This window comes from Notothenia rossii, assembly GCF_949606895.1.
Source record: "Notothenia rossii genome assembly, chromosome: 2".
Lineage (NCBI taxonomy): Eukaryota > Metazoa > Chordata > Actinopteri > Perciformes > Nototheniidae > Notothenia > Notothenia rossii.
Window position 1 is genome coordinate 30,568,490 of NC_136904.1, and position 25,430 is coordinate 30,593,919.

General features: G+C 39.5%; 1 protein-coding gene across 1 annotated transcript in view; it reads right to left on the reverse strand.

Moving 5' to 3' along the window:
* LOC307028887 (uncharacterized protein) overlaps nucleotides 1-22,025 on the reverse strand; it is a 42,205-nt gene extending 20,180 nt beyond the window's left edge. Inside the window, exon 1 of the mRNA XM_079664274.1 lies at nucleotides 21,879-22,025. Coding sequence (XP_079520400.1) covers nucleotides 21,879-21,996 — 118 coding nt within the window. The 5' untranslated portion in view covers nucleotides 21,997-22,025. The remainder of the gene's footprint in view (nucleotides 1-21,878) is intronic.
* Nucleotides 22,026-25,430: the final 3,405 nt, after the last annotated feature.

Below are 25,430 nucleotides of genomic sequence, written 5' to 3' on the forward strand. Positions count from 1 at the left end.
AAACTGTAACAACGGACTATTTTTCTTAGCGGATGCATGTCAATTTAAATCAATACATACAACTATTTTTTAAATCAATACATACAACTATTTTTTAAATCAATAAAAACATTTTCTAAATCCATAAAAGCATTTAAATTAATATTGGGAGTCATGTCGTTACTTTGTTGAGAATGTGACCGTGTAATAAGCGGGATAATTTGCAGCGACTTGTTCCTTATGGGGAAAATAACACCCGTCATGTATGTGTAGAGGTGTGTGTGGTTAAAACACTTTCATGAAGTGAAGGAATTTCCTTCTATAAAACAGCTGTGGGCAGCAGTGAGTGTCACGGACATGAATTCACAGATCAAGGCAGACTGGTGCACACACTCTCCTGTCCTGCCAGGCGACACGCCCGTTCTAAGCCGTGTCCCTCACTCCTCACATCCCAAGCATCCCCGAAAAGTGTATTATGTTGTTACATCTCAGATGTTATGTTTCAGTTGTGCTCTGTCTATGTTCAGTGATGCAAACTTGTCACCTTTCGGCGAAATTCGCCGTTTTGAATCCAAAATAAGTCGTTTGTGTGATTCATGTAGATCTGCAATACAAATATTTTTTGGGGATATGGAGGGGGCTGGGACCCGGAGTAATCTGCGGCCGTGAGCTGTTATGTGCCATCATGACACGCATGGTGTTCTTTTTTTAGATATTATAATGAAGTACGAGCTGTGTGCTCGAGTCTTCCTGCCTGTCGGCTCTGCTCATGGATGTATAATAAGCAGTGCTTGAATTGGGCCGGTACTCACCGGTACGCAGTACCGGCACTTCTGATTTTTAGCGATGTGGTACCGGCACTTCTTACTGAGTACCGGCACCTTGCCGGTACTCAGTAAAATGCCGGTACTCAGCCGCCGGCAATGTACGTATATATTGTAAACGCAACGCAGCGCAAATGTGGGTCTGACTCTGCTTCACAGAGGGTGACTGGCTGTCTACATGACGTGGCCTGTGAAAGCAATTCTAGAACCCTGAAGGCAAGAGAGACTGAAAAGAGTCAAGGGAAGCTTATAAATGTTAACAGCATTTAATTACACAAAATATGCGGTGGTGTACAAAATGAAATGTGCGAGTGGAGGCGCTCTCCACATCCGACCGGTCAGTTCAGGTCAGGGGGTCGAAGAGATCAATTCTTGGCTTGCTCTTCCTGTTGTCATCTGAGGTCTTCTCCTATTGGCCGGCGTTGTCGGGGGGCGGGTCCAATGCAATTCCTGCCTTTTTCTGTAGCTAAATTGCATCATTCTGGCATCTGTGGTTATTTAAACATTCCCTGCTACACATTATTCAGCGTCAATAAATGAGTGCTAATCCCAGTGTGCTCAGTGTACAACATCACATGTCATTTCACCTTGGTTCAAGGTTTGAAATCGTATGATTCCGCCAGATGCTAAATGCTAACCGGAAGTGACGAATTTTCAGAATAAAAGTGTTAAGCTAATAGTGAGAACTTCCGGTTTTTCAGAATAAAACTGATTTAAATCAAATAGTGTATTTAATTCAAATTACGCCATATCAACATTGATTTTAATTTCTAACACCTGCCGACATTGCCACTTTCATACAGATCATACTAATGCCCTCGATTGGTCTCTGTGTGTCATTCAAGCTCGGGAGGGTGTGTGTTGGTGTATATGTGGCGCGAGCGAGCGAGAAAGTGCGCGCACCGGTTACGTGTATTGTTGTTAGCATCTGGTGCTAGCTAGCTGCGCTAACGGATATAAGGAGCTGTTTCAACAACAAGGTGGAGGGAGAGTCCTTTGCTGTCAGACTGAGAGGCTGATAACTACAGCTCTGGTGAGGTAAATTACTCTCTGAGTCTTTAGATAGTTAATTTAGTTTAAGTTATCTAAGTGGGTCTCAAACGGTTCGGTCACCATTTATGTAAACACATATTTCCATTTGAGGGGGTAGTGATTAGTAAAATATGCATGAATAATACAAACAAAATGTTAACTAGGTGAAAAAAGGTAAGATAAACTTGTTGAGAGCTAAAACTAGTCTTTGCTGTTGCGTCAAAGAGGAGCAGGGGGAGAGGAGGGAGACAGGAGAGGCCGATTCAGGAGCCCAGACACACTCACAACTATGAACCAAAAACAAATAAATAAACAAGTTTCAATGTTTTTTCATATTGGATATTGTATGTTATTGGTTATGGCCATGTACTTATGATTTTATGATTATTTCAATGTATACATTTTTGTTTCATATGGGTGTAGTCTCTTTATTTCCCCCTCAAAATGCACCAGATTGATGCATTTAAGTCCAACATTTAAAAAAAAATCTTACCGGGGGAGCATGCCCCCGGACCCCCATATAGGATTTGAGGCCCGGCCCCACTGTTCCCACATAGATTTGCTTTTTTTTTTTAAATAGTAACCCATGTCCATAGGTTTCTTTTTGGGTAGTAGATTTAAACTAGAGGGCTATCACTTTGTGCAGCAACGCTATTGACAAATAAATCCAGCAAAATGGCACAAAAAACTGGTAGTGGCCTCAGGGACGAGGAGTCATTTAACCAGCCAGTAGGAGTCAAGCTTTACTTTCTTTTATATCCATAAAGAAAAAGTAAATCTGTTTACAGTTGTTTCATTATGGATGTTGAGAGGTATCCATATATCTCTTCATTTTGCTCTCAAAGTGCACCAGATTGATGCATCTAACTTCAATATTTTAAAAAAAATGTTCCCGGGGGAGCATGCCCCCGGACCCCCCTAGACTAGAGGGTGTCAGGTCCACTCCCCACTTATAAAAATAGCACTTTACCACTGCACCCCCTCTAATCTCAGATGCACCCTGAGTCATTTTGTTTAAGTACAGTGAGCCTTTCTAAAATATACAGAAAAGAGACAAACCCACCAGCATTATAGGATATACTATGACTTTGTGCCAAATACTTGTTGCTGATTTAGAGTACTGGCACCTTTTTTATTCCAATTCAAGCACTGATAATAAGACTCTGCTGCTCCGAGATGATGGTCTAGCTTCAGCAGCTACATTACCTACGGGTGCGTTCGTTAATATTAACTGTGCGTCCGGAGTCACTGTGGCACAGACTGGACCGCTGGTGAACAGCTGTTAGAACGGGCCGTTCAGGTGTTCAGAGCAGAGCTCCCTGTCGGAGCGGCAGAGCGTGATGTGAACTGAAAGGTTTTTCTGTGGCAATATTATTTAAGGAATCGTTGAGCTAGCTAGCTAGCATACATTGTCACTATCTGCTAACGTTAGCTTTAGCCTTCTATTTCTAATAGTTTTTTTCATAGGCTATAAACAGAGGTGGTATAAGTATATATATATATTGTACTTGAGTAAAAGTAGAAGTACTCAAATCTTGTACTTGAGTAAAAGTAGAAGCACACAAATCTTGTACTAGAGTAAAAGTAGAAGTACTCAAATCTTGTACTTGAGTAAAAGTAGAAGCACTCAGGTCTTGTACTTGAGTAAAAGTAGAAGCACACAGATCTTGTACTAGAGTAAAAGTAGAAGTACTCAGGTCTTGTACTTGAGTAAAAGTAGAAGTACCCAGATCTTGTACTTGAGTGAAATTAATAGTCCCAGAGTGTAGGAATACTCTGTTACAGTAAAAGTCCTGCATTCAAAATGTTCCTCAAGTAAAAGTAGAAAAGTATTATCATCAAAATATAGTGAAAGTAGCGACAGTAAAAGTAGTCATTGTGCAGATTGATCCATTTCAGAATAATATATATGATATGTTTTATAATGATTGATCATGAAAGTGTTCTCAAAGCTGGTAAAGGTGCAGCTAGTTTGAATGACTTTGTATACTGCAGGGTAGCTTGTGGATTTACTCCAGGTGGATCTAAAGTCGGAATTAACACTTTATTATATTTCACATCATTCATCCACATCTGTAAAGTAACTAAAGGTATTACATACATGGAGTGGAGGAAAAGTACACCATGTACCTCTGAACTGTAGTGGAGTAGAAGAACAAAGTAGCAAAACATTGAAATACTTAAATAAAGTACAAGTATCTCAAAATTGTGCCCAAGTATAGTACTTGTTGAGTTTATGAACTTAGTTACTTTACACCATGTGGCTATAAAGATAGAAAGACTAAGCCTTGCACAGAGGCATGAAAATACATTTTCAAAATGCTCAACAGTGCTGCCAAAATTATAAACTGACTGCTACACAATTTAAAATAAATGCTTTTATATATTTCTATTAGATGTGACTCTTTGGCGTTTCTGTTATTATTAACACTGCTGCTTTAGTTGTTCTGACTGCTAAAATCCTCTGTCATTCCGTGGGGTTGGGGAGCCGGGGGCTCGGATCCTTGTCACCTTTTTCATACCTGATGAGTTTGCATCCCTGTATGTTAAAAAGCCTCAGTCACCTTAATTCATGTAATAAAAACATCTCAGGTCAGTAACACTCAAAGCTAAATGTGCAATACCATGTTCAGCTATGTTACTATTTATAATGTTATTGTTGTTACATCAGAAGATGTACATATTGAAATGATTTCTTAACTTACAGTAGGCTATTTTTTACAATGTGTGTTGGAAGGATTTATTAAATTACAATGAATATTGTCATTGTTGAAGGCTTTTAGAGAAGGGTGAACTATAAGCCTGAATTACATAACATTTTATACCTAAAAACATAAAAGCCACAATAAATAAATCACATTTATTCTAGTTATTTTTACCTCCCGTATTGCTTTCAACCCACCAGCTTTTATGGTGTTGTTACGTCACTAACTGTAAGCTTGTCACATACAGTCTATGGTCACTCAGAGTAACCTACTGTTAATTTAGCTGCTGGAGAAGAAAGATCAGGGGGGGAGGGGGGGAGAGAGCTGTGGTTGATGGGCCATTAGTTGTGTAAATACGCAGCTGAGAGCTGCCGTTTCATTCAGACTGTTAAAAACACGGTAACGGACTATTTTTCTTAGCGGATGCATGTCAATTTAAATCAATAAAACTATTTTTTAAATCAATAAAAACATTTTCTAAATCGATAAAAGCATTTAAATTAATATTGGGAGTCATGTCGTTACTTTGTTGAGAATGTGGCCATGTAATAAGCGGGATCATTTGCAGCGACTTGTTCCTTATGGGGAAAATAACACCCTTCATCCAGATGAGGATCCCTCCGCTACACTTTGGGATCCTGATCGACCGACGAAGCTCCATTTAAAATATACATATTTTTGGTGAATTACTGAGTTTAGGCACGTTAATAACGTTTTAATGAAGTTGAATACAGTATATTCATATGTGTCAGTGATTTCATGTCAATTCGGCGAACATAAACATAAATGATCGTGGTGAAGATGATGATTAAATTAGGATTACAAATCGAGAGCCGGGCTGCATTTCCTCCCTTTCGTTTTTTTCGAATAACAAAATTATTTTGTTAAATAACAACATGGTGATGTTTTGTAAATGATTACATGTCTCTTATTTAGCACAGTAGTATGATATCCGTGACATATGGATCTTAACAAAGTTCCGCTGTACAGCCAGCATACTGTATCTCACTTTATTTCACATGAGCTCCAGTGTGGAACCCCACTGCACCCCCTGGTGGATCAATGATCCATTGCAGCTGGCTTCATTATAATTACATTTATCTATCACGGGGGCGGTCTCAAGTCAAGCTGGAGGTTTTCCCTTGAGCGAGGGCAGATCACGTACCAATCACGGCCCTCGCGTTTCAAACTGTCTGAAATGAATCGCTACATCTGTAGAAAGACTACAAAAAATCTCAGAATCCCGGTCCCGCATGCTGGCTCTTACTGAACCGACTAACTCCCCTTGTGTGTATGTACAGCTCTCAACATGCCCACACTTGTAGTGATTTTCACCTCTTTTAATACTTTTCGCCTCATTCTGAAAGAAAGAGGTGAAATATGGCAACGTGACGGCTATCTTGGTGTTGGTGAGAGAGATGTAGTTCATTTAGCGGTTTCACACAAAAAAATGTGTTACTTTACAGTTTTATGACACATTTATATTTTTTTCGCTTGCAAAATTATCTTTTAAATTGACAAACATGTCTAATTCGTGGCAAAATTCAAACGGGATCGAAAAATAATATTTTTCTCTCCATTGACTTCAATACATACTTTTTCCGAAATAAGGTCCCATGGAGGTCCCCCAGAAAGGGAGGGACTTTGCCTCTCTATTACGTTTTAACTTGGAGACCTTACGATTAGCATCGTTAGCACAGATGTAGCTACCACTTGCTTACTAAATGCTAACCCAAGCCTTAACTTTCATTAACGTTAGCTGAGTCACAATAGTGTGATATAAGCATGAAGAATAGTCCACAAGGCACCAGCACAACAAACACGGACGAGTTCAAGTTATGTTCCCCGGATGAGCTGAGCAGGCAGAGTCCCTGTAGCATCACGAAGCTGCAAGCAGAGCAGAAAGCTTCAGTACTCTGAGCCCCATTTATTTTCCTCACGCACGGCAAAAAAAGTCAGACATTATACAATTTAAAATAAAAACAATAATCGTGGCTTGATATTGAGAAAGACATTTTTTTGGGAACCACACAGCTTCCGGTCTTCCAAGACCCGACCGGACAAAAAGACGTGGTGCAGGCTCGAAACATACTACCAATAGAAATACGTTGCTTTTAAAATTGTTCTGTGTGACACGAAAAAAAATAGAAAATCGTGTTGGTGAACACGAATCAATAGATTACATTTTGTGACTATAGCATAAAATGCCGTGAAACTAGGTTGAATGTAAACACAGACCATATTACTTCCAAAACACAGCGTGCATTGTTTCTCATACAGTAATCTTGAAAAGAGCGTCCAGGTTTTTTACGGGGCATGTCACAAAGAGTGAAACATCCCCGTGGCAAAGGTGTGTATCCGCTAAAAAAAGAGACAAACGAGAAAAATCCCCAAATTCCCCCTGTGAATGGCAGAGAGTATTGATATCTAGCCGGGGTTTGCCCTCCCTTCTGACATATGAGTGGCATGCAGGCAGTGTGTGTGTACGTGTAGGTGTGTTTTTGTATGAGTGTGTGTGTTTGGATGTGTAGGAGTGTTTTTGTATGAGTGTGTGTGTGTGTGTGTGTGTGTGTGTGTGTGTGTGTGTGTGTGTGTGTGTGTGTGTGTGTGTGTGTGTGTGTGTGTGTGTGTGTGTGTGTGTGTGTGTGTGTGTGTGTGTGTGTGTGGGAATGTTGGATTGTTCTTCCCCCAGGCCTGCTCTATGAATTCCTCTTCTTTTATTTTCAGATCTTTCTTTTATCTTTATCTTTTGCCTGTTCTTTCTATTTTCTCTCTGCTACCTGAGGTTCTCATTATCCTCTTCTTCTTCTTTACTTTAAAAAAAAGAATGACACTCAGTGAATCTGTGCATGTCAACCTCAATTGGTTGGTCGTACAAATATTACAGTGCAAAGATTAACGCTAGTTGAGGAGTGCCTTTATCGTAGTTCTTGAACTTTCACTTCTTTAATCAATATGTATCATATTAACGTTGGATGAAATTACTATGTGAAAGGGATTGAACTTTATTCATACAATTTAATAGAATTATACCTTTTTAACAAATATTTCAATATTGACATCTCTGTCTTGTAGTGGCAATGGTTTTCCATACCTTTTCCTTTCAGCACAGAAAAGGAAAGATGTCTCTTGTAAAGCTTTCCAACTGCTAAACTATTAAAGTTAAAGACACTGCATAGTATACAGTATTATACAGTGTGGACTGGTGGTGTACAAAAGCATCAGCCCCACTGCAGTGTTGAACAGTGAGCTTACTGTAAGCTTTCCATATTTACCAGAACTACATCTGTGTTTACAAGTTGCTAGGGCCACTATACACACAAATATACACAACATTATCACTGACACATCTGTATCTGCTTACATTACAGGGAACATGGAAATACATGCGTAAAATTCTGATGTAAAAAAGGAAAGTGTACGATGCACTCTGCTATTTGTCTAGTTTTTTTTCTGAAATACAGTATAGAAATAGGGTAGGGTGGCTTTTTATGTGTATATAGTATAGTTAACTCTTCTGTGTCCTAGGGATACAAAAAATAAAACTCAATAATAAATGTATGATCCTTGTTACATGGTGTGTTTGAGTGTCCCCCTCTACCCCTGATTGTCTCCCCCCTCCCTATTTCTCTAGTCTGCATGGACGTCAGCGTGTCCAAAGTGTGTTGTTATGTATCTCTGTGAGACCTTGTGACAGTGTGTTTTAGTGATATGTGCTTCATTGTAACTTATTGTATTGATTACTTTTGCCACTTTCTTTTTTAAGAAAGTTGGTCTTAGTTTGTTTTGTGAATTGGCTAGCGAGCCCTCTTTGTTTTGAGTCATTAGGACATTATCGTTTTGATTTTGCATATCAGTTTCCTCTTTCTTTTGTTTCCCACTGGTATTTAATCTGTTGTTACTTCCCTTTTACCCCAAGACGAATAGGGAACGTAACAATCCTTAGTTACATTTGATACCTTTGCTAACAACAAATGCTTCTTTCAATTTTGTGTATCCTCAACTTGGAGAATAAAAATGGGTAAATCCTAAGGATACAATAAAACCTGATGAACAAGGAATTCTTCCTAGAAGCGAAAAATTGATAAAATAGTAATTAAGGAGTTACTTTTGAGACTGTGAGATAATATATTAATAAATCATTAGGTAATGATTAATTTTTAAGTGTCAGTCATCAGAATAACCACTTTCTTCATAAATTCCTCCTGATTTACAAAATAAAACAGTTTGTGCTAACAGTTTCTATTAGGACTACGGCAATAAGACCATGATTGCATTTTTGTCAGTCCCAACACCTCCTCAGAGAGGTAAAAGATGCTGCCGCAGTGGGGGGTCTCTGTAATATAATTGACGGGACAGATTGCAGATAGAACTGGACTATGGAGGATTATGGTGTGTGTATGTATGGTTGGTGTGTGTACGTATGTGTGCGTAAAAGGGAACTAGATGACGCATTCTGCTGTAAAACAGAATTTACAGCAGTAATGTAAATTGTTCAAAACTCCATTCAATGCGGCACACCCAGACCAGAGGCATCTCTTTGTGATGATAGTCTACAACAAGCCTCTCATTTGTCTTTGTGAATGAAAGAGTGTGTTTACTTGTGTATGTATGACTGCAAGTGTGTTTGTGCCTTGTCTCTAGTAAGATATATTCACTCAGAAGTTTGTTTATGAAAAGTGCCATTTTAAACAAATTGCTTCATAAGATTTCTTTAAAGTGCTTCACAATTCACCATCTGTTGTTTAAAACATATTGTTTAGTGTCAGTTTTATCTCTTCTCTTGTCTCTTGATTTTTGTGTTCTTGTCTCACTCACACTAGTGTCTATTGAAGGAACACTTTGCAACCAAATCAATTCATGAATGAAATTACCACACTCTCTGGATATGCAGAAACACAGCTTGGTTTTATTTGTGTTCCAGATTTTCAGTCTGTATAAGTGGGATTTAAAGTGAGGTCTAGTAGATATTGCTTTATATTAGAGCCATCTCTACTTTCACAAACACATAGTTGTTTCTGTTGTTAACAAATGATATTTGATTGTAGCAGTGTTATCCTTTCTTTTGCCTGCATTGCATCCTGGTATATTGAGTCTTGTTGGTGCAAATGTGGATGGATTTGGACAATATTAGGCAAAGGGGATGGAAGACAACAGGCAGAGCTGTATAAACTGACAGGCCACCTCGAGGTAAATTGGTTTCACAGTTCACTGCTGACAACTTGGATTTCACCAAATCCTTAACAACATATTTATTGGCTGTTTTTTTAAGGTTCTCAGGCGACCAGCAGCAGGATATGGACACAGTTACACGACGGGGAAAGCTGTCCACTCGAGCCTCATTTTATTTCCACCAGAGAATGAATTACCATCGTTTTCAGCCATCAATCCATTCATAATCATGTTTAGTAGAGTCCGAGAAGTGTCCACAACCTTTTCCAAGCTATAAATGTGTTTTTACAGCTGGCATATCTATTCAAACATGGTTCCCCTGTGTGGTTTTCACAATTTACAGTTTGTTTCTTAAGCGAGGAGAATCCATTAGTGTGTGTGTGCACCAAACTCAGACCTTTTTGGTACAGCTCTTCTTTTGAAGACATTCTGTATTCATGCGGTTTAAACAGTGAAGGCTGATCAGGTAGGTATGTAAGGGATGAGTGACCAAAGTTAGTGGAGCTTTACACAAAGTATGACACCTTTAGAAGGACTCCAAAAAAGAACCAGACACAAACACACACATTAGCACAATGGAAACATGCAATGGAAGGGGTTGCCCCTGTGAACCACGAGGACAAAAGAACAAAAATAAATTATCACTAAAGGGGATTTGGTAGTCTCTTTCATTAATTCTCTTTTAGTTTCTGACTTTTCTTCGCTCTTCTGTGACTTTTTTCTATTTTATACTCAGTGTGTCGCTCAGCACAGCAGGCATTCTGCCACAGTGGAAGCCGGCTACAGGATAAATGTGGTTAGTTTTGTTGTTGCAGATAGACACCTGGGAGGCACATTCAAGCTGCTGGACATCCAAACACACAAACAGACACAACGCCCCCCCGAGTCACCAGGACAAACACAAAGACTCTGCAAAGACAAAGTCTACCTCTCAGATTTCCAAGGCCAAAGGTGTCTCTGCGGTCCAACCGGTTCTTTAACATTCCTCTGCTCAACTCCTCTTTTATTTCAGCCCCCCCCCCCTGTCGTGTTGTTGCACCCAATAGCTGCCTCAAATCCACCCAACCCGCCCTATTAGATTAGCATTTGAATTAAACATAACATCTCTCTCTCTCTATTTCTTTCTCATTATCTGTTATAAATTCTCAGTTGTAGCGCTCTTTAAAACACATTAAAAGAAAGCTGAAATAACAGCCTGATATTTTAAAAACGTAAGTAAGTCAGTGACATCCTGACACATGGTATTTCACAACACGCTTGTGTATGTGAGTGTGTGCGTTTCTTGTTTCCTATAAAGATCCCTTATCACAAACAATCAGCAGCTTGTGAGGTCATCCATCTATCACTGTCAATGTTCTGCTTGTATCCTCACTGACATGCACAAACACACACACACACACACACACACACACACACACACACACACACACACACACACACACACACACACACACACACACACACACACACACGTATATTTACAGACTTATACTTTAAAGCAGGCAACTTGGTTTTATTTTTTTTCAATCTCAGTTTTACGTTAATTAGTTAAATAATACCTACATGGCAAGATGTCAGTGCTGAAGAAGCAGCCACATTTCTGATTGTTCACAAATCTGGTAGGTAACAGTTGCTGGTGTCAAACCTCATTTTATCTGGAAAATGACACTATGCATATAGAGTAATTCTACAGTAAAGTTTTTTTATAATACACAATTTCCCTTTTTTCTTGCAAATAATTCATTTTAGCATATGTGATTGCACAGTCTGACTTTAAAATGTTACTGCTTTGTCGCAGCCTGCCTTTTCCTAATAAAATTGGGTTTCAAATGAACATTTGGGATCCTATAGGAACACCCCGGGTACCCAAATCACCCCCTCCCCCACCTCGCACGGCCTCCATGCTGTGAAGACAAAAGGTTCTATCCAATCTGAATGCTTCTGACTGAGCACCGGCTGTATATTCAGTGTGTGTCCAGAGCTGTTCCCCAGTGTCTGAGTAATTCATCAACAGCCACAATAACAGATCACTGATTAGATTACAGTGTGTGTGCGTGTGCGTGTGGCATGACTCAGTGAGTACATCTTAATGTATGGCAGGGATAGACTCTGCCAACCAGACCTTGTTTTTCTTTACAAACTCAATTCAATTCTGATTCTATAGTAGCTGAACAGTTGCTTAGAAACATGGTGCTGTGAAAACACTACAGGCTATATGGCCTCTTTGTAAATCCATGATCAAAACACAAGTCTTTTTTCTTTATCTGTAGGTAATACTGTTTTATTTTCTTCCTGAAAAGCAGGAAATTCTTGATGTAAGCAGGCCTATAGAGAAATAAGTCTACGTCACATGAGCTGTAAAAAAGTAGGTATCTTACATAAGATGACTTTGTTTTTAGATCTACAACAAAAATCTAATTCAACTGAGTTCATTGAAAGTGAAGAAATAAAAAATAAACAAATCTGAGCCAATAGCTTTCTGTTAGATGCTCTGTAGTTTATATCGCTTTTTTTAAATACTTGTTTACCTTAGATTCTCTGAATAAAATGTTGGTGTTCCTGATTTTTCAACTAAAAAAGAACATGATTAGCCTAATCAACCAAAAACTGAAGTGAACAGGACTCGTAAATAATACATACATTATTTGGTTGAGAATTCCGAGATGGCAAAATCCCCAAATTGTCACCTTACAAGACAGTATGTTGGTCTTGTTTAAGGCAGACAGTGTGTGTACTTTTGTGTATGTACAGTAGTACATTTCCTGTGACGTGTGTTCTGATTTTAAAATATAATGTTACAGTGTTAAGGCTAGCAGTGTCCAAAACATACATTAATAAGAAACAGATATGGGGCAAAAACACTTAAAAAAGGTTCATATTTTAAAACAGGAGACTGTGAGATGATTAAAATAAAGACTATATGTAAATAAAGTGATGGATCTTTTAAACTTTTATTACACATTCTGAGGTAGATGGCTTGTGTCTACTTGTGTGTGTGTATGTATGTGTGTGTGTTCTGATTGTGGTCCCAGTGTTGCGTGCTAGATGGTGCTAATGGCATTCTCCACCATGTATAGGGGAAGATGGCCCCCGAAGCACAACTTGTCCCTAATAGCTTATTCCCCCCTCGTTTTCATTCCCATGATGCTCATTGCCTATAGTCCTCGTCTTTCCTCTGTCTCTGACTGCCCGGCTCCTCATTGTGATGTTCTCGCAGCAGATGGAGGCCCTTTCAGCGACATCAGCTGGGGCTTCAGTCCACCAAGACATTAGACATGCCTCCGGGCTACCAGGAACACAAGAGGGCTAATTGCAAACAGATCACACACACTCACACTTGTGATCACATCTACACGTGCAACCACACACACAGACGACTGAACCCACATGCAGGCCACTACACATGCAGATGGACACACACACACAATATCACACACTTAATTACTCAGACCCTCACACTAATACACTCACACACAATGCGTCGCACACACTTGCACTCTCTGTCTTTCAGAGTCCCCTCCGTCTCCCCAAAGGAAGCACCTCGGGGTGAGTGCAAGGGGGTCAGTTTATTGTTTCTTGTGAAGAGCATGTGCAACAAATGAGGGACTCCACAGACGGGTAATGAGAGGGATAGAGGGGTGAAAGGACAGGGAGAGTGAGAATCCTCCACCTCCATTAATGTGGCTCTTCCTCTTTTTGTATAAGGGACAGCTTCATCCCCGTCCACATTGTGTGAAGTCAGTCCAGCATAAACCCTTAATGGCTAATAGCAGCACACACACAATCCCCGATCTGGCTTCACATCAACTCAACGGCACCCTCAATCAGCTAACTGCCTCTTAATTAGCTCATCAAGGCTTGACAGGTGGTTACATTTTAGCCATACTAAATTACAAGTTATGTCCAGGCATGTCTGTGAATGAGATTGGAAAATTCAATTGGTTAAGAGTTCAGGTTCATTCATTATTTTTCTATTTGAGTTTTTTCTTCCCAAGCTTGACATATTCTGGAGTCCTAAATAGTCCTCCAATATGGCAGGGACCATTTAAATGATTAGAAACGCCTAAACTGACAATTGAAAGTTGAGAAAAAGGTTGTGTAATGGTAAACAATAAAGCCAGTTAGTCGATTGGGATGGACAACATGAAAATAGCAGCTGAGGAACTGCAGGGGTTTACTGTTGCTCCAATGAACATTGTACTATACTCTATTTAACTAAATACCACTTTACTAATGTTAGATAGAAGTCATCAATATGTTTTGGTTTCATTTAGCATTCTTTTATGATTTGTAACCTCTAACAATAATGCAGAGGCTAGCTAGCAAACAGCTAGCCATTGTTTCCAGTGCGGCTTTGTCTGATTTGAGATAAGACTACTCTGTCGGAATGCAATCACTATTCAGGAGACTATAGTGTTCATAGAGTACTACATGGAAGTTTTCTCAAGAAAGTTAATTGAATTGAGAACCAGTATTTCCTTTCTTGATAATATGCCGTTAATAGTCTGGCATGCACAGACTCCATGTCACACAAATGTAATAGCTGCTTCAGTAGAAGTTCCATCCCTCGACCTGCAGGTGCCCTGACCATCAAGAAGAAGTTGATAGTGCATAGACATAGACATTACCCCCCGCAGGCTTTCTACCCACATGCACAAAAAAGCCAGAGGAACTGCTTATCCGTGCACCAATCACATTCTTTCTTGGAGAGGCAAATGCCAAAAAGTGCAGATGGGTGGAAGGGTATAGCAGAAGTGTGAGGTTGGGAGTCAACGTATCATTATGCAAAGGTTCATAGCAGTCACAGATGACATTAATCACATTTAATTGAAGCTGGAGTTTTCTCATCTTCTTGGTGTTTCATGTTGGTTGAAGTTACCAAGAAATATCAAACTTTACTTCTTGAAGGAAATAAAAAAAAGTATTGTAACAGTAGCATTTCAACCAAATATGACTGGATATAATTAGATTAATATGTGTGTTTTCCAAAGGCCATTAATTGAATATACATATGAATGTTACATCAATATTACATACAAAAGTGTTCATTTCTGCTGTAAGGTTGGGCATTCTGAAATGGGGTCTGATGAAAACTCACTTTTAGATCCGGCTACACTATTTTGATATTGATGAACCACAGTTTTTGTTAATTTTGCTTTAGTTACATTCTTAACACTGGAGGTTACTGCTTGGTCATTCCAATAGTTGAACATTTTCCTGGCTTTGGAAGTTACTAAGAAGGTGAACAAGTAAAATACTTGGCACAAGGCACCAGTGCTTCACTGCCAATAATAAATGACATACAAAACCCCAAAAAATGTTTCAAATTTCTGTGTCGGTAACATCACCCACTGTTTTCTGAGTAATAGCCAAGCGCAGGCTCAAACTGCTCTAACAGCGAACCTTGGAATGCATGACTGAAATTGCAGTATACATTTCTTACACTCTCAATAAATTAAAAAGCTGAACACTGCATGTGAATGAAGTGTGTTGGATGCATGCAAAATATATGAAAATAATATGCAGGAAAAGGTGTTGTATGGGGGTCAAAGGGTTAAAGCTGCTGTTTTAAGCCAAGGTTTCTACCAAAATCTCTGCCTCCGCCTGTATCTGTTCATTTCTCTGCTTCTCTCTGCCAGATAATGAAGAAACAGAGAGGAGGATGTCATTCAGGAATTCAGGATCTGCCAATTAAATTATGCCCTGGAGCATGCCTCACTAACACAGCTAATTTGTATGTATTTAGAGATAGCAGTTTGGCGGCAGCAGCGTTGGCGGAGGTGGATTCTCCGGATCGGCCAACAGCATCAAGGCAAGGGGAGCGATGATGGACAGAGGCTGATTAGGGGAAGTCCAGAGCAGGTTGTGTGCGCTCCGATGCCCCAAGGCTTTGTCAAGGCAGAAAACATCTCAGCCTACGGGGCCTACACGCCCCCCCCCCATGAGTTATTTATTCATTCTCTCTGGATGATGTGTTGACAGCTGGGGGTTACACATAGCTGTGATGAACAGGATATTGTTGTTTAAGGCTGGTCCAGTGAAGAGCTGTTCCACAGTCCGCTGGGCTTACCTCTCACGCAAAACATTAGGCAATGAATGACGTTAAGGAGGGTAGAGGAAGAGGAAGAAGAAAGGGCACAGACACACATAAGATCCTTGAGCCGTGCAGGGACTGACTTCAAATTGGACAGGTGTCAAGTCATCACAGGAGAGCAGAATCTGTCCTGAGGCTGTGGATACTTCCCTCCTCTGTGATCAATAATATATTGGGTACCACATTAATTTATACATTTTCTGGATTTATGTATAAATGTTGTTTATGTACATCTGTGCAACAAAAGACCTTTAACCTGTTATAACAAAGGAAACCCTCACAAGCAACAAAGGAGGGGATCCTATTCCATGGCAGAAAGACTTCAATTTTGTGTACAGGGATATACATTAATACAAATAAAACCCTAGAAATTACGTTTGCTTTAAACCAATATGAGTACCTACAAATTCCAATACATAGTAGGTCCCATACTGTTAAATAGAAGCCATAATGTTTATTGAGATCATTTAGCAGTCTGTAATAATTTGTACCGAACATTAACACAAAGGCTAGCTAGCTGGCTTACAGCAGTGATAGACATTTCAGACATGTCCTATTTGACAGAATACCATGCTGTGGAAGTTCACATAGTACGTATGTACAGAGTACCACATAGAAGTATAATATATCTGAACTGGGATCACAGCTCGACTCTTGTGTCAAACTCTTGTACAACCATACAATTGGGTTGCAATGACACACTCAAGTAAAATTACAAGGTTAAGTTTAAAACTAAACATTTAATATTTAACTTATGCGTGATTATGATAGATACCAATATGCTTTTTTATATCAATCAAAATCAATCAAAAAGTAAAAGATCAGAATGTGTTCCACAACATTCACAAACACTTGTCCTTTATTAGAGATGTGTCTGTTGTTTGTGTTTGTTTTTAGTGTCAGGATGGAACCTGACACTAATAAACATGTGATGATACAAATTACTTGATAAAAATAACATGACGTAACAAATGTGTGCTATGCTAAAAACAGAGATACGCTTTACAGAAGCACTAAGGATTCAGTTGGGAAATATGCGCCCTGAACCGATGGAGGCCTTTTAATGTGGAACAGATGCAGGAAGTGTTGAGTTAGCATTAACAGCAAACAGCAGCACCAGCAAATTATCCCATTAAAATTGGGGCAGGTTAGGAACGGGAACTAGAACATGAAAACACATTTTTAACAAATATAACATTAGATGTTAAGAATTTCTGTAAATTAGATTACAAATAAGGTCAACACAGATTTAAAAATGGTCCTGAATCCCCACTGTTGAGACAGACAGTAAGCATCCACCATCATATAATTAACCTTAAAGCAGCCTTTTGTAACGAAATATATACATTATGATATTATATATAGTGTCGTAAATGAGTTTAAGTATTAAAAAAAACAAGATATCCTGCTAGTTACATCTCTTTACATTTTGAAACAAGAACACATAGCTGTAGCAAATAGTGGAAGAACATAAATGAAATGCAAGTTAACAAATTGAGTTATTGTTTGAGCTCGCATACAGTCCTGAAATGTCCCCATACAGAATAATACAAATGCAATATTTAAGCTTTGTATTTCTGTTGGATCTTATATATTGATTTCCTAACCTCTTCCTCAGTTTATTTCCCTGGAAATAACCTCAAATCAGTTTACTCAGTTGAGACACTGGTGGTTGTTGAATTCTGTTTGTAAAAGCTATCATCTTACTCTTTGGTTTTCAGACCATGTATACGGTAAAGAAAATGCAATCACATAGCCAGGACAGTTTTACAGCTGGTGCCTTTGTTTACATCCTGTCTTCAGTGCTTTCTTCTCTTAATTAATATTCAGGGACCGATATTAATGTTATTTATTAGAGCGGGGGGCTTTGAGTGCAGCCACTTAGGAGTAAAGCATATGCATTCAATCACTATTCACATCATGCAAGAGTGCATAACATTATATTACGAAAGCATTCTTTATCTGAGATGCAATTATATATTTTATTATTCTGTTAATCAAAGTAAGAACAGAAATCACATTAGGCCCATGTTCTGCGTGAGAGCAGAGCCACTTATTCTATTAGCCCCCCACATGCAGATTATATCAACATCCACTCAATGCTGATGGCCTCCATTCGTCCCTTATTGGTCTCTTTTGTAAAGTGACAAAAGCTCAATTTCTTCGCAAGTATTAAAGGTTACACGTTTATTTTTGGTCAAATTAGTTTATGGTCACTCGCTTTTTAAGGATGCTTTGTGTGACAAGTTTGTAATTATGAAATGACAAAAGAAATACAAACCAGGGAGAAATATGTAAGCGTTCAATAAAAGCAATCATGAAACATGCAATAAGTTAAGCTATCTGAGGAGAAGTGGATAAAGGTTACAGGGGTCGTAGTGCTGTGTGTTCATAAATATTTATGCAAACATAACCTCTTCTTGATCCGATTCTGAAAGCCTCTTTAATCCGTTCTCTTCTACAGAACAAATTATTATGCGACATATGGCTCTTAGTGCATGAAATTGATTTTGTGACTCTGGACATTTTCTACCAATGACACAACTGTCACGGCAGTCTTTGAATCTAATTATTTTGACAAATCTACTATTAGTGTTATCCATTATTTGAATTACTGATAGTGATAGTGAGAAAAGAAGGAACCAAGACAATGGTGAGAAATACAGAAACAGTTCTTAACCTCCATGTCCTCCGTTTTGAACACACACCCTTTAATAATATCCCTTTACATTCAATTTGGTAACTGATGCCAAATCCAAATGAACGTCACATTGTGGGGTAAAAGGCCATTACACAAGTTTGTTAAAGAAAATGTTTCTCTCTGATCAAGTAGTCGTAGCCATGATGCTTTGGCAGCCAGGGAACCAATATTATTTGGTATCACTGCATTTCATGTTCCCCTTGCCAAATCTAGATTCAAATTTGTGTCAGAAAAGATTCAGGTTTTGGAAACTGACACCAGCCCAAAGAGGCTGTTAAGGCCCTGACACACCTACCCGATTTTGGGACTCAGAGGCCGTCAGAGGCAGTCGGGCATTCGCGGCGCCCTACTCAGGTTGGTGTGTCCCGCACCGTCGTTGCTTTACGGCACATTTTCACACCTCCCGCGGCCGATTCAACATGTTGAATCGGCCAAAGAAAGTCGGCCAAAGAAATCACTCTGATTGGCTGTTGCCTCTTTTGAATGACGAATACACACTACCGCTGCCTGCTGGTAAGGACAGTTATTGCCACTCGTCGACTGAAGTCTTTGCGGTGTGTTCGTAGGCGGGCGGCGTAGCCGACGCAGGCGACGTAGCGGACATAAAAGTCAGGACGCCTTCGGTACGCGTTCTTTGGTCTCACGTTGCTGTGTAGCGGCCTTTAGTAATGCAAGTTCTTTCTCCACCCAATTCGGTCACACCTTTAAAAATAAATCTTACTGTCACGTAATGGCAAGAGCTGTGTAACACATGAAACACGATGTATTATGCACAGTCCGCTAATAGTATCCTGACTAGGCTGGCCACATTGGCAGTGATGCAATGAATGTTGATGCAATACTGATGAAGAACCCCCAGCAGATGACTATTCAAATGTAAGTAGTAAGTTAAACCAAAGTTCTTTGCATTTTTTACTCTGCCTATTTCCACTATTTTCTCACCTCAACCGATGGGAACAGTAATGAGAGTTTTATGTTTCTCTGCATGGATGCAGCAGAGCTAAACCATAGACCAATCCATGCGTTCATTAGTGGTTATCTGTCTGCAGCCCCCAGTAATGGCTAAAATATGCTTGTTTTCCTGCTTGGGGTCGGAGAAGTTTGAATCTTTTCTCGCTCCTCTGTCTCTGAGGCAGATAAACTCCAATTTCCTCTCATTAGCGAATCAGATTGTAAAAACCACCGCAGGGACAGACGTTTCCTGTAGGGCCAGCAAGAAAAAAATAGAAAACAATGAGAAAGAGACAGAGAGGGAGGTCAGAGAGACTTCTCAGAACATTTGGGAGAGGAATAAAAGAGTGATGTGTGGCTGCATGATCAGCATGCACATAATCACTCCCTCTGAATTAAATCCAAAGAAATACAGAAGACACTCGCTAAGAAAGAAATAAACAGCAGCATACAGATGAATAGAGTCCCTTGTATTCAACAGCACGAGCGACTAGAGACACTTAGTGTAGTGAAGTGGACATGAATAAGTGGCAATTAAAGAGATAGGATGCAGAAGCAGGGACATAAGTATTAAAATGAAGGGGACAGGGGACATGATCACTCCTGAAACTTCACCCTGAGACCCTCCAGTGTGATGACAGGAGGGGAGGGGAGCAGGATGACCGACATCAGAGGGATTACTTCTAACTGCCAAACCACTGTCTCCTCACACTCTCACTGTAGACGGCAGGCGGTTTTATAGGGAGACGGAAACTGAGACATAGAACTTGCGGTTTAGTTGGCAGGATCGCCGGAAGTTTCTTATCTGGGACAGATGGACTCACAAACAGAAGGTCTTTCAGTTAAAGTTGTGATGAGGTTTAGCGCGTTTCAAACTGTTAAGCAACATTACAACAGCACTTTGCCAGATGATATAACATTGTACAACCAGGGTTCATTTTTCAAGTTACATGGTTCACATAAGCCTAAGTTGTTTCCAATGGCGGTGTCAAAAATAGAGAGTAAAGGCTCATAGAAAGCAGTAGAATTTCTCAACATACAGGACCTGATATTAATAGATGGTTTCTTCAGTTTGAAAGGTCATTAACAATTCCCCCACATGCCTTTGTTCTCAATAATTACAAAATTGTAACAATGTGGTTATGCTATCAAGCTTTCTACAAAATTGTGAGTTTAGTTTAAATATGCTAAAAGTGTTTTTGTTTATGGAGAATTACGCTAGAATATATATCATTACTGTTGAATTATCTATCAATAGCTGTTATCGTTTATCTAATTTTGAAACAAGTATTATATTTAACGTTCATTCTGTTAGTCCAGATGTGCATGTTGTTCCATTCATACTGCAAGTCAGCGATTCACCAAGGGTACAAAGTAATTTGGCTTTGTTGGTTTTCCTTTAAAAAACAATTCTATCCATGTTGGTAAGAGCCTCACGGTGAATCTCTCCACACAACCTCTTTCCAAAACAATCATTCAGTTTGTTTCTAAGAGAAGCCCTGGCATTCACATATTTAGGCTGCAATGGGACTTTTCCCACAGACCCTCAAGGACGCAGAAATTATGAAGTGGCCTTTATAAATCGACAATTATATTTCTTGCCACACAACGTCTAAAAAGACATTTAAAAATGAAATAATCGAATGTAGAATACTTGTTTTTTTAATTGTATTTGAATGTCCGGAAGGCTGCTGTGCAGTATGGTGTTTTGACATATAGATGATCCAGATCTGTAATGCGGCGTTGGATTTTCTGAGACACACGCACACACAATGTTAGACACAGACATGAGATATAAAGTACAAGCTCCTCCGCTGTTGCCACTGTTACTGTCTGTTGCAGTTACCACACACACACATCAAGGCTTGTGTTTGCTCTTGTCCATACCACCCTGCCTTCACCCCTCCACTCCCCCACATCACACACACACACACACACACACACACACACACACACACACACACACACACACACACACACACACACACACACACACACACACACACACACACACACACACACACACACACACACACACACACACACACACACACACACACACACACACACACACACAGAGACATTACATTGACTTACATGCATTTCCTGGAGACTTATCCTAACCTTAACCATAATCAACACATGCCTAACCCTAAGCCTAACCCTTAACCTTACCCTAACCCTAATCCTAAACCTAACCAAGTCTTCACCCTAAAAGTAATGATTCCCATCATGGGGACCTCCAATTTGTCCCCATAAGGGAGGTGAGTCCCCACACGTGACTGTGTAAACAGATTTAAGTCCCCACAAGTATAGTAATGCTAGGCCACACACACACACACACACACACACACACACACACACACACACACACACACACACACACACACACAGGTGTTGAATGACAGTGCTCTCCTGACCTTGGTGGCACTTGGAGCTCGTCCAAGCGTGAGGCATCTGAAGGTGTTGAAGCCTGAGCAGCACAGAGAAGTGGAGGACAGGTAGCACTGTCAAAACTGGAGCTGCTCCGCTCTTCATTCTTCCACTCACATTCCTCCTCCAGTAGAGGCACTCATCAAATTATTTTTGACTCTACATTCACACAAACACACACACCCACACACCCACCCACCCACACCCCCACCCACACACACACACACAGACCCCCGCTTGTTACCGCTGCTTCTGCATGACTTGCCGTGACATCTCTGTTCTGTCGACGCTGCCGTTCTGACTCCTGAAACAAACGTTTAGAGAGAAAGTGCAAACCGCAGCTATTTTACTAAATAACACACCTTACTTTCTGAGTACCAATTAAAATGCCTGTCATAAGCTGTGCCCTCTTTTGTGATAATGGTGAGGGGATACACTGTAGAAGCAGGTTCTTATTGTTTGCCTAACTATAAAAAGAGGTGTGACAAAGCAGCTTTTATAAAGATGATGTTATCAGCCTGCTATTCGGGTACATTTTGTGGGACTTTTGGGCAAATGTAACCCCCATAGTGACAGCTAATTGATTCAGTATTTTTTCTATGGTATACATATATGTAGTGCTGCTAACAGACACTCCTTTCCTTTACTTTGAATAATGTAAAAAAGTAACACATAAATAAGTGTATTGTAAAGTGTAGTAAATGTAGTGTAAATACCCACAGTAAATGTTCCTGTGTGTGACTTGGTGAAGCCATTTGGGGTGCAATGTCTTTGTTAAGAAGGCTTGCAGTTCACATAGAGTTCAGGCACAGCGGGAAAACCTGAGGGGGTCACTTTCATTGGAGAGATTGTATAGGAGCACGTCAGGAGCCAATCTTCTGCTTTGCGTGGTTAATCGTATGAAATCGGCACCATGTTTTTCAGATGGCAATGGAGCACAGATTTTTAGAAAGCTTGAGTGCAAATTTTTATAACAGAAGATTATTCGACCTGGATTGGTCTGGTGTTTTTAGGTAAAACAATACCTTTTTTAATAACAGTACATAGAGTGGTTTAATAAGAGATACCTTCACTGGTTCAGAATGATGGCTATGAACTTTCCACTTCTTTGATCGATGCTTGCATTGTGACCTGTTCAACTGCACCACTTTACACTTTCAAATAATTTCCCCTGAGACCTCTGTCAGTGGCAACTTTTTCCAAACAAAAAAAAAGGGTGACATTGATTTCAGGTACATACATTTATTTCAGGTTATCTAGTCATGCTTTAATAATAATATGATACCTTTTTTCTCTCTTACTGTTTGTCTGAATATACGTGAGTTGTATGAAACTCTCTGGTTTAGCTCTGGTCTCCCTCTCCCAAAAAATCCATATCTGCTCTGATTGGTCAGTGTTTCCTGGTCTTCAGCATCTGTATTCCCCCCTCCCCCCTTTGTGCAGACATGCAGCTGGGAGCACTCTCTATCTATTCTGTATTGGTGTAACATCACAACCTCACAGCTTGTTTAAAACCAAGGTTTTCGAGTGCTGTGTGTATTTCTCCATGGATTGACACATAGATCTAGTTAACGTTTTTTTGTAAATCTTACATTTGACAATATGGGACCTTTAAGAAAATGAGCTCTAGTAAAATATAGTAATATTCTTAAAACATTATTTACACTTCACCTGTAGACTCTGAAGGATGGTCACAATGATAGTTTGGGTAATAAACTTCATACAGAAGTTTCATTTTCATTTGTCCCAGTCACAATTTTCAAATCTTAACCATAGACATTATGTTTTCTATTTTGTATTAAAAATAAATTGATTTTAACACTGTATTCTCACTGCTTTTAAGGGAAGCCTAGAGTATAGGAAATCCATTTTGACATGTTTGCTTTCAAAAAATTATCAGAATTGCCAAATATTCCCAATTGGTACATACAGTAATGAGCTGAAACACAAAAACCTCAGGTTCTGTCAGCGATAACAGCAGAATACAAGCACACACTTTACGGGAATCAAGTAAGATGCTTGTTGTGTTCCCAGTGTCATGAAGTTTGGAGTGAGCTTTTGCCAGACACTGACTTTGCTCTCTCCTCTTGTTCTTTGCCTTGTTGCTCTTTGTCAGCATGTCAGAATAATGAGGGCAAGGGAAACGCTGCGTTTGGGCTGGAGCAGGGACAGCCGGCTGAGTGCCTGCATGAATATTCAGTCCTGCATATGGCCCTGTGCATAAAGATCTGCATTCACTTAAAGGCACTAATTAGGATGCCTGATTTGAAAAGAAGTGGCTGCGGTTCCTGTCAAAGAGACTCATGAGCTTAGTAAGTAGTTTTACTTTGCTCGAAAGGAACAGTAAGGGCAAGAGAGGGAGAAGGTGGCTCTCCTCTGGAAGTGGATTATCTAAGTGTGGACTGACCTGTAAAAAACACACTGAGGAGCTTTTGTTTGGAAGGGAGAGAGAATGTCATGTCACATCATGTAATGGATCACTGGGCTTAATACAACGACTCTTTTTAAAGGGTAATACTGATGTTTTTTAGGTAAGTCTCAACGTTTCAGGTTCACCTCTCCAGAGTTGGCATGGTGACAGAGGCTGTTTATCCCTGCTTCAGAGAACGTTATTTTTACTCTTGATCAGGATGAAAAATAACATCTACAGAGCGAAACAATCAATCACAGAAAACATAGAAAACATCTCTATGAGTTTTATCCATCTCTCAATAGTGTTTTCATTTCAGGCCAACAACAGTGTGGACAAAATAATTTGGAACCTATTCGGTGTAATATTATCCAAACACAACAATTCACCAAATTACACACTGAGATCAGACACAGACAATAAAAATATAATCAGTATGAGCTTCACAAGGGTAGAGTTTATTTCTGGGAATTTGTTTCATTACCACACATTCATGCTGTGTTGTCCACCCCCTGTAGATGTACTCAGCTTCTGTGAGTCACTTGAAATAAATTCAATCGTATTCCAGGAACTAAGCCAAAAAGAAATCATGCCCATCGTTTTTTTTTTTCATTTGTAGCAGTTGTCTTTGTTACGAGATAGCTGACCATCGCAGTTACCACACACATTCTGATTATTACTGAGTTAAATTTCTTACGAAATTGTCATGTGATTACTTAAGAAGTTTTATTAAATATATTGTTTTTACATTTTTAGCAGATAGTAAGGGATAACATGAATAACATTTCATGACATTTCAATTAGCTGACCTTATCCAAAGCTACTTATAAAGGACCTCTACACATTGGGGTTCAGTATCGTTCCAAAGGACAAGTTGACTGCAGGGGATAGGCATCTAAACCACTGACCCTCTGATGGTAGACAACCATTACAACCTGGGCCATAGGTAATACATATGACCATATAAAAAAGAAGACAATCAACTATCAAAAACAGCATTGCAATTAAAATTGACAATTTGATTGCTGTGTGTGTGTTGTTTCAGGCATGTTTCACAAAAGTTATTTAGAAGCTTGTAAACAAAAACTCTTTTAATATGGGGGTCAATTGGGATTGATTTGTTTTGGAG